Source organism: Zea mays, chromosome 3 (assembly GCF_902167145.1).
Source record: "Zea mays cultivar B73 chromosome 3, Zm-B73-REFERENCE-NAM-5.0, whole genome shotgun sequence".
Lineage (NCBI taxonomy): Eukaryota > Viridiplantae > Streptophyta > Magnoliopsida > Poales > Poaceae > Zea > Zea mays.
Genome location: NC_050098.1, coordinates 226,105,416 through 226,116,584, shown reverse-complemented (window position 1 = coordinate 226,116,584; position 11,169 = coordinate 226,105,416). Strand labels below are relative to the sequence as shown.

The following is an 11,169-nucleotide window of genomic DNA, read 5'->3' as shown; positions in this document are numbered from 1 at the left end:
TACCAAGCCTTTAGATGAGAAGACCTTTTGCAGGCTGCGTAGTGAGCTAAATGTCTTAGATTCGCATAACTTGGATTGATCTATAGCATACATGTGTTTTATGTCTTTGATCATGTTCCTTCATGCATATTATTGCTTACTTATGGTGATCAAGTTGTGCAAGCAATCCCCGGACCTCAAAAGTCCATGTGTGAGTGATGCACATATTTAGGGGGGGGATGTGCTACAACTTAACCCTTTGAAACTAACCGTGTGCTTGAGTTTACTCAATCTAGTCTCAAAGGTGGATTGAAAGGGAAAGGTGAACTTGGACCATGCAAGACTTCCATTGCACTCCGATAAGAGGGTAATTTATTCCGAGTTCATCTCCATACTCTTATTGCCTTTTTACTCATAATTGACGATTTTGGTGAGGCAATGGGGTTTAAGGGCCAAGATTGATCCTGTTTTGGTGCTTAATGCCAAAGAGGGAGAAAATAAGGCCAAAGCAAATGGATCAGCTACCACTTGTGAAATTTTTGAAAGAGAATAGAGTAGAACTTTTGATTTGTCAAAATAACTCTTACTATCAAAATTCCGTCTCTTGTGGGGAGAATGTTTAATTATGGGAAAAAGGGGGAGTTTTTAGCTCTTAATCATTTTTACTCTTGGACTATCTCTCATTGTGTCTAAACATGTGTGTTTAACTTAGAGATAGGAAAATGAATTTGACTTGCAAAAACAAACCAAGTGGTGGCGAAGAACGATCCAAATATGTCAAATCTTGTCAAAGACTATTTTTGTTCTCAATTGCATTGATGTTGCACTTCCATTTGTTGCTTTTTGATGTGTTGGCATAAATCACCAAAAAGGGGGAGATTGAAAGGGAAATGTGCCATTGGGCCATTTCTAGTATATTTTGGTGATTAAGTGCCCAACACATATTGAGTGAGAAATTATATGCCAAATGATGGATGAAGTGCAAATCGATAAGAAGGTATGGTTCTAGACTTAGTACATTGGTTTTTGTGTACTAATATATTTGTCTAAGTGCTAGAATCAGGAAAAGAAAAGGATTGGAAAAGAGTTGGTTGTGTACAGCCAACTGCTGCTCAGTCTGGGTGCACCGGACTGTCCGGTGGTGCACCGGACAGTGTCCGGTACGCCAGGCTGGGCTCTAGCGAACTGGCCACTCTCGGAAATTTGTCGGCGACGTACGGATATAATTCACCGGACTATCTGGTGAGCCAACGGCCGCCAGCGCAACGGTCAGCCGCCAAATCCGCGGGCGGCGCGTGGCCCGCTCCAACGGTCGGCAGGGGCACCAAACTGTCCGGTGTGCACCGGACAGTGTCCGGTGCGCCAACGGCTACAATTCCGCAACGGTCGACTATGCTATTTTAGGAAGGAGATCCGTACCGGACATGCTACAGTGGCTGTCCGGTGCGCCACCCGACAGAAGGCAAGAATTGCCTTCCAGGAATGCCTCCAACAGCTCCTAGCTGCCTTGGGGCTATAAAAGGGGCCCCTAGGCGCATGGAGGAGGCACCCAAACATTCCTTGATCATTCCTAAGAACCAAGACTCCATTCTCGCGCATTCGATTCTTTGAGACAGTGACTTGAGCACCATTTGAGTAGAGAACTCCTCGAGTTGTGTTGTGAGCTCAAGTCGTGGCTTTGTGTGCGTGATTGTGCTCGTGCTTTGAGTCTTGTGTGTGTTGCTCTTCCCACCCTTACTTTTGTGCTTCTTTGTGAGCATCAATTGTAAGGGCGAGAGACTCCAAGTTGTGGAGATTCCTCGCAATCGGAAGAGAGTATAAGAAAGAAAAACACCGTGGTATTCAAGTCGATCATTGGATCACTTGAAAGGGGTTGAGTGCAACCCTCATCCATTGGGACGCCACAACGTGGAGTAGGCAAGTGTTATACTTGGCCGAACCACGAGATAAATCACCGTGTCTCTTGTGCTTGTTTTCTTTGTGTCTATTGTGTTTCACAAGAGCTCGGTCCTTAGCCACTTGATTCTATTGTGCTAACACTTAACCAAGTTTTGTGGCTACAAGTTTTAGATTTTTACAGGATCACCTATTCACCCCCCTCTAGGTGCTCTCAATCTTCAGTATTGACAGAAAAACAAACAAATCACTCTCACACTCTTGTAGGGTTGTCATCAATCACCAAAAAGGGGGATATTGAAAGCATCTAGGCCCCTGGTTGGTTTTAGCGATTAATAACAACATAAGATTATATGTGACAAATGCGTGTTTTGCAGAGCAAATGGTAAGTTAGGTTGCATTACAGGAGGTTGCGCTGCAACGCTGAAAATAATCCCTTAGATGAGAACTTGAAGCGACGACTAAAAAAGGCAAATCAAAAGATGAAGGTCTTCATATTCCAAGTGTCGAAGGAGTTGTGGACACTTGGTATAGAGTTAGGTTTTCTATTTTAATTTTAGCCGTACTATAAAGAGGGGTCGTGGATGAGTAGTTTGACCAAGAGAATTCTAGTGTGGTGTTGGTCCATATTCACACTCACAACTAGTGCTAGGTGTCACTCTATAACACACTCACAAGTTAGAACGAAATCGGGTTAGAAAAACATAAGGAAAAGAAACTAGAGTTTCTGTCCTAGGGGCACCGGACTGTCCGGTGTGACCCCTGATAATGGGCCAACAAAGCTCCAGGAGCAACCTCTGCTCCTAGGAAAATGTAATCCTCCAAAATTGTATCTTGGTTAATTAAGAAAATTCCCTAAAGATTTAAAATTTCAAGCGTAATATAACAAAGTTATGAATTGAGACTATCTTCCCTAAAATTTAATAAATAGTAAATATAAAATGTTGACTATATACTTAAACTATAATAAATGGGATAGTGAGTTATTCTATATAAATTACTCCTATTGGGTTATATAACTATGTGAATTCCATGCTTATTACATTTTATGCATACAAATACATACTTGAGCAAAGTAAATAAGGAGTAAATAAGTGTAAAATATTTGCATTCATGTTGGTGTTTTGGTTGCACATATAAATATGGTTTCAAAATTTAAAATCATATTTGAATTGGGATAATTAAATCTAGAAATAAAAAAATTGGAAAAAAAGAATAGCAAATAAAAGGCTTATCTATTCGGCCACTTAAGGAACACAACCCACATGAGTTTTTCCTCCTATTTTTTTATTCCACTTGCCAGATCTTTCATCACTGTTACCTATTCTAGATTCGAGTTTGTTAGATTTCGTAATAGATAGGATATGATTGTAACATATAAGTACCAGATTAGATCTATCATGTAACAGATTTGGATTCGAGTTTGTTAGAGTCGTAATATATAGGATATGGTTGTAACAAATAACTACCATATTAGATCTATCATGTAACCACCCACCTCCCAGCCTATATAAATACATGCCACCATAACACCTCAAGTCATCAATCAAAGACTCATCTCATCCATAGTCTCGCAGCAGCCACCGCTCGCCGGTGGGCCTGCCACCACGGGCACGATGCCGCCGCCCCGTTCCGGCGTGAACATGATCGTGCGGGAGGAAAAACGTCCCTTGCCATCGATCCGGTGATGAGCGCTCACGATTTAATCTCAAATACTCCATCGTGATCGAAAATCATAGCCATTGACCTAGATTCTGTTGGCCGAGATTAGATCGTGGGATCCTTTAATCTCGAGCGTTCATTTAGATCCGACGATTGTGATAGGATCGGTCGCGTACCGATTCGGCCGGGGCCGTGGGCCGTCCGATTCAATCTGGCGCGGGAAATTCGATCTGCTGTCATAAAATATCTGTCGTCGATCTCCGATCCAACGACCGAGACTTCGATCTAATCTGCATTGTAGACTATTGATCCAATGGTCTACAAAAGCCCATACCTCTTCGGCTATCTACTTTTGCAAAAGAAACCATGTGCTCTATATTAATCAACCTGCCATCCACTTATGCGGTAAGATGATTACCTAGTAGTCCCTGAGAATTGCAAATAAGTCCCTAGAGCTCGATTTAATTATAAAAATAACCGAAAACTAAATTAATCCCTATATTGCTCGTTTTAACTCTCATTTAGTCCGTTCAAGTTGCGTTAGTCTCGTATTAAATTTGTCTATGCAATAACAACATTATTTGCGACATATTACTTACTTTTATATTGTTTATCCTATGATTATTGATTTATCTTGCTAATCAAAGTTAATTGTCCATGATTATAACCTGACTAAAAATACAACATATAATCAAGTTATATCTTGGATTAAAGTTTAATTAATTCTCACGTGATTTATATTAATTAACATATAATAAATATTTTATTATTTAATCACCTAAATCTTTGGAAAATCGTATCCTCTTAACCGTAAGTCTGAATTTAGTGGTTCTCGAACCTACGACCTCAAAGTAACGCGTAGAATATTCTTATGTGGTTTGTTCTCATGTTTGGTGTAATGTTATTTTTATGTACTACTTGTTTGTTTGTATGTATTGCTACGAGTAGCAGCGAGGTTACGAGTCACCGAAGACCAACTAGGTGAAGTACCTAAAAATTCGAGTTATAGGCAAGTTGTGCCCTTGATCACTCTTCTTTACCCAATAATGTTTCGTTTATTTACTGTCACATGCTCAGGTTAATTTGATGGGACCTATTAGGCTTCCCTAGCATTGTTTATCCCACACCTTGCAGACAAAAGAACTACTGGTTAGTTTTGTTATTGCTCTACCTAGTTTGGGGAAATTAATGTTACATTATGATCATGTTCCAGTTATGCTGTTGTTTTAATTATTGGTCATGACAAGAACAATCTATTAATTGGACAGGGAACTTAACTTGAGATATTTGTGCTACCACAAGGGTAGAATGGGACGCCCTGGCCGACTAATTAGGAAAACTAATGGAGGACTACCTTATCCAAAAGGGGCAAAGACGGTATAGGAGCTGCGTATAGGGAGGTTCTCGGGTCGATCATGCTGCGATGGCTTTTTGGACGAGGGATTCCTATATTGCCCTTCTCAGAAACCGTAGCGTGTTTTCTGAAGCTACTGGAATTTATAAAGGCCTCGTAGTGGATCCCTAGCCATTCACCTCAGAAGTGTCTAAGGGCCTTGCAAACCCTGGCTAGACAGGGTACACGACTTGTGGGTAAAGGGCGCAACCTCTGCAGAGTGTAAAACTGGTATATCAGTCGTGCTCACGGTCAAGAGCGACTCAGGACTCTCGCATGATTAATTTATGGAACTAAATTTAATCTGTCATATGCATTGATCACGAGTGTTATCATTAATTTGATCTCTTATTTATTTAGGTTGATATCTACTTATACTTAGTAACTGCTAATAAAACTTTGACCAACTTTAAAAGCAATGCTCAGCTTTAACCATCTCCTTTGGTAAGCCTTACACTTCACATGAGCTCCCACCTTTGGTGAGTTCATGCACATTATTCCCCACAACTTGTTGAGCGATGAATGTATGTGAGCTCATCCTTACTGTACTCACATCCTTGCTGTACTCACATCCCCCAGGTCAAGAATAGGTACCACAGGATGGGCGCATGAAGGATGTTATGATGAGTTCGTGAGTGATCTAGGCCATCGTCTCCCAGTCAAATATGGTTGCTGGATCGTTGTCTTTGTATGATGTAATTATTTATCTATTTTGTATAGAACTCCATTATAAATTAAAGATGTGACATTCGTTTCTGTACCATGAGTCATCATATGTGTGAGACTTGATCCTAGCACACTTGGTGATGATTTGCGCTCGGGTTTGGGGCCCCTAGAACCCGGGTGTGACATAAAACCCGAGAGCGCGTAGTTCGTTGGCCTAAATTTTAGTTGTGCAGCAGACTGTCCGGTGCACACCAATAATCATTGTTCACTATTTGGTGCGCCATCATAGCAACGACTAGCTGTCAGAACTAGCCATTGGCTGCGCACCGTTGGCGCACCGATGGCGCACCAAACAGTCCAGTGCGCCCATGTGCAGAAGCCACAGTAACGACTAGTTTTGGTTGGTGTGGGTATTTATACCCCCTCTACCAGCCACATTTAGGGCATGTTTGGTTCACTACCCCAACTGCCACATCCTTAAGTTAGGCGTGCCAAAGTTTGTAGGTAAGTGTTTGGTTTAATGACTAACTTTAGGCGACCACAAAAAGTTTGGCGACATTTTTTAGGTTTGCCACAGAATTTTATGCCACAGCTGGGGCACTGGAATCGGCCGCCACAACACCTCCAACACACCGCATTTCTCTCATGCTGCACTTCTCTCCAAGAACACGAAGCCGACTACCGCCCTCTCCTCAGTCCTCACATGCCGGCGGCGCATCTGGACCCCCACTCTAGATTCATGCTCCGCTAGAAGATCCTCATGTGAAGTCATCGGATCTGCTCGTCGGATCTCCAAGCACGGTCAGCATCCCTTACGATCCCTTATCTACTTTTCATCTCCTCCAAGCACTATCAAACAAAGAAATTAGTGGATTGGAAGCCATCACATAGAAGCCATTGGATCTAGGCCTACGTTGTTCAACACATGCTAGTTGCGCGGGGTCCGGAAGCCATCAGATCTAGAGGTGTTGCGCTGGTCGGCACCATCCCCTGCTCCCACCACTAAGTCATCGTTGCCATCAGTGACCTCCAATTTTTTCAACGGAAGAAGTTGTATGGATGTAGTTGGAAGCTACGAGATGGATGCTGCCCCTGTTTGTCTCGTTGCTTGATATCTCACTTGTGACAGAAACTTGCTCTAGGATAGTGCAGCCAAGATTGGAGTTCTAGTTAGAATATTTCCTGCCGCTACCTGTTACCTGCTAGTCGCGTCCTCCTCCTGCTACCCTGTTGATGGCACTTGTCTGCAGCTGCTAAAATAACTAGCTTAGTGATGAGCAGTACCTAAAACAACTAAAGTATGTATAGTTAAAGGCAAGTAGTACTTGAATTGATGCTACTACCGAATGGGATTTATAACTTCCTAAGTTATATGTTATGCATTAGTAGTGTTCTCAAATTTCTACGGTTGTTCATATCTCCCCATGGACATCTCAAATATTTTATCTAAATCCTCACAAAATCAAGTACATTAAAATAAGACAGATAAGTGTGTAAGGCTCAAAATATTTTATCTTTTGGTTCTCAGGTCCATTTGCAAGTAAGAGACTTTCATTTGGTACTGCTTCAAGGTGCGTGAATGTTTGATGGCATGCAAATTCATTTTCATGTCAAGTTTACATTGTAATTAGTTTCTAATTTGTCTAGATGGGTGTGAAGGAGATGTATCTTCAATATTACAATAGTTACAATCAGTACCTACGAAGAAGAAGGGTGCTTATTTGCACTACCATTTGTGTGGTTTTTTTGTGGTATAAACTGGCTAGATTACATAAGAAGAGTATTAAATATGGTCCTTTGTTACTAAGAGATTTGGAACGAGAGAAGCGGCTCAACCGGTTGTATAATGGGACATAAGCCAATTGTATTAGTGAGTTGCGCATGTGCAAATTTGTTTTCCATAGGTTATGTAGCCATTTAAGGTTTGGTAAGCTGTTAGAGGATATCGTCAGTGTCTCTGTTGAAGAACAGGTTGCTATGTTCTTAAAGTTTGTTGGCCATAGATGGACAAATAGGTCAGTTGGGTTTGAATTCCTACGGTCTGGAGAAACAGTTAGCAGGTACTTCAACCTTGTTTTAGATGCTCTATGTGTCATGTCACGTGACCTCATTACTATGAGAACCACAGAGACACATCCAAAGATATCTAGTAGCCCGGGAAGATTTCACCCTTACTTTGAGGTAACATATCTCACACACATATATAGATGGAATTGATCCTTATAGTAGGTACTTACAAATACCCATTTTTCTGTTTGATAGAGATGTGTAGGAGCACTCGATGGCACACATGTACCAGCATGGGTCCCCATTTATATGCAGGATAGGTTTAGAGGTAGAAAACACTACCCAACACAAAATGTGTTAGCTACCGTGGATTTTGATCTTAGGTTTACATATGTGTTGGCTGGATGGGAAGGATCGGCTCATGACTCATTTGTACTCCAAGATGCATTGTCACGTCCCTCAGGCTTAAAAATTCCCGAAGGTAGTAGACAAGACACACGACTTACCCTTTTTCGGCTTGTAAAATGACTAGCTAATTTTAGTTAAATCCAATTGTAGGTCATTTCTTTCTAGCAGATGCGGGTTATGCAGCACGACCTGACATATTACCTCCATATAGGGGTGTTCGGTACCATCTTAAGGAGTTTCAGGGTACTAGGCGGCCAGAGAATCCAAAAGAACTGTTCAACCTTCGACACTCTAATCTTAGGACAACGATAGAACGAGCATTTGGTACACTCAAAAACAAATTTAAGATACTCACAAGCCAACCGTTCTTCCCTCTCAAAACTCAAGTGAAGATTGTTTTGGCTTGTTGTGCTTTGCACAACTTCATAATAGAGGATGAAACTGATATTTATGTTTATGAAGATGAGGCATGGTTTGGAAGTCTTCCAAGAAGTAGTCGTACCCATGCTAATATGAACATAAATAATCAACTTTGGGCAACTATGCGTGATCAGCTAGCGCAACAAATGTGGGACGATTGGGATGGAAATTGATCTTTTTATGTGGCTGTAACGAGAACCTATTTTATGGTTTTATGTGGCTGTAATGAGAACCTATTTTATGGTATTATGTTGATGTACTCAGACCCTATTCATGTTATATTCATGGTATTTTGTTTGTGCCTTTATTGCTGAAATTTATAGACGAGTAAAGGAAAAGAGAAGATTGAGAGGACCATTGTGTGGGATGAGGATCAAAGCAAGTTTATGCTTGGTTGGTTTACTGACTTCATAAAAGAACAACATGCTGGTTTTAAGATTAAAAAACAACACCACTTCAAGTGTGCTGAGGCATTGAACAGACAATTCAATATGGGGGTCACTGCTACTCAAGTTGAAAGACGTTACAGGCATTATAAAGAGAATTGGAAGTTTGTTGCTGCAGCCTTAAGCAAGAGTGGTAACACTTTTGACACAACAAGGTCTATGGTAGTCATATCTGAATCAGAGAAAGCTAACCTAAAGGTAATAAACTCTTCGATGCATTTTTCTAATTTCTAGTTTCTTTATGGAATGTGCATTTCCTTCATATGCTTGAAATCATACATGTTAGATACTATTTGTCGTGCATTCTAGGTGCTTGCTCTGTTTATTATATGTATTTGTTCCTACATGTACCTAAAAATTCCTATTTATGCTCTATGTTTCTGTATGCAGGATAGGGCAAGGAGGCTCCTTTCTAAGCCTATCAAGTTTTTCAATGAAATGCAAGAGTTGTTTATTAACAGCAGTGCTGATGGCTCTCTAGCCATGGAAGCTACAACTTGCATGAATGAAACTCATCCTGGAGATGACAGTGACTTCAATGATGATGTGTGCAGTGACTTCTCCAACTACCCTCAGCCTGTGCATGATCTAGGTGATGATTCTGACACTTTACCATCTCCCAATCATCATCCATCTCAAAGTGTTGATCATAGCTCGTCAAGTTCTGGACTGAAGCGCCCACAAGGAGAGGGAGTACTTGCGAAGAGGAATGTGAAACCAAAGAGTCACACAACAAAGGTAGTAGATGAACTAAGTGCTACTTTGGTAGAACTTCGAAATGATCTTAAGAAGCCACCACCTCCAGTGCCTATGCCTTTTGTTAACCCTAATGCAATATTGTGGCAAAGGCTTGAGAATATGACAATTACTACTGATCAAAAGTTAATGGTAGGAACGTATCTAGCACACAAAGATCAAAAGGGTATGCGTGGTTTCTTATCTGCTGCATCAGACATAACATTTGAGTCATGGGTACTAAAGCATCTGAGTGATTTGGACCTATGAATCGACTAAGTAATTTTTTTTTGTATTTTCTATCATTATAGCTCTATTGTTTATGCTTATAATAATTTGAGATATTTTTTGCAATTGTAGCAGGATGATCCATGTAGGAGATGAATGGTGTGATAGTTGGGTTTTTTGCATTTCTTCTAGGTTGATGGATGGCAATTGATGGAGATATTTGGTGGTTGTGACTGTTGTTACATTGCTCTTTTTGTCGATTTTTAACTTTGAGGGTACCAATGAGCATAGTGCATAGCACCAGTACCTTTTACAATTATGGAATCTCTGCAAAGCAAGGAAGGCATTGGACTGTAATAATTTTTGCTCCAATTTCGCATTGCAAATGTTCTAGTAGTGTCAGATTTTTCTCTAATGTATCTAGTGAAAAATGAGACCTTTTGGAGACAGTTTCTAAATTTTGTGTGCTGCTAGCCTAAATTATGTGTGTTGTTTCATATGCTCAGTTCTATTAAAAAAGTGTGACACAAATTGAGTTAAACGATAAACCAACAGTAGCTGCACATTTAATGGTGTGCCTAACCTTAGGTGTGGTAGTAATCCAAACAGCTGCCACACATTTATAGGTGTGCCTAACCTTAGGCGTGGAGATAAACCAAACAAAGATCTAACCTTAGGCGTCTTAGGCACGCCACAGATATGGCAGGGTGCTAACCTTAGGCGTGGCACATTACACGTGCAACCAAACACACCCTTAGTGTCTTGCTGCCCACATACACTTGTATTCATTGCTACTGCATTGCAAGCCCACAAAGCTTAGTGAGGTGATTAGGAAAATCATAATCCCATGTTAGGACCTCATTAGTGCGCATGAGGGCCACCTAGAGCACACACCATATGCATTAGGATTCTATTGGTCAAGTGAAAGTTTATAACTTGTTACTCTTGGTGGTCGGAATCACCTAGATGGCTTGGTGGCGATTGGAGTTCGGTGATCACCCCGGAGGACTTGTTGGTGACCTGACGTAAGATTGCACGCGATTGTGAGGGATCTACCGCGCCGGAGAGGCAAAAGATCATCTCATAGTGAGCACTTGGTTCTTGCGAGGACCAAGGGGGAGCGATACCCTTGCACAGGTGCTCCAACGAGGACTATGAAAGAGTGTCGACTCTTCGATACCTCGGCAAAAAAATTAGAGGAGTCTTCTTGCCCTTACTTTACATTCCGCATTTACTTTGAGCATTTTACTTTGTGCAATTGCTTAGTTAGTATTTGTAGTAATGACTTAGGGTTGTTGCCTATCTAGTAGTATTTACTTATGGCTAGTA

At 41.0% G+C, this 11,169-nt stretch overlaps 1 protein-coding gene across 1 annotated transcript; it reads left to right on the top strand.

Annotated features, from left to right (window-relative positions):
- Positions 1-8,758: 8,758 nt before the first annotated feature.
- LOC103652594 (uncharacterized) lies at positions 8,759-9,886 on the top strand. The gene is made up of 2 exons (XM_020551061.2): positions 8,759-9,075; positions 9,268-9,886. The coding sequence occupies exons 1-2, from the start codon at positions 8,818-8,820 to the stop codon at positions 9,880-9,882; spliced, it is 873 nt and encodes a 290-aa protein (XP_020406650.2). The 5' UTR covers positions 8,759-8,817; the 3' UTR covers positions 9,883-9,886.
- The last annotated feature ends 1,283 nt before the right edge of the window (positions 9,887-11,169 follow it).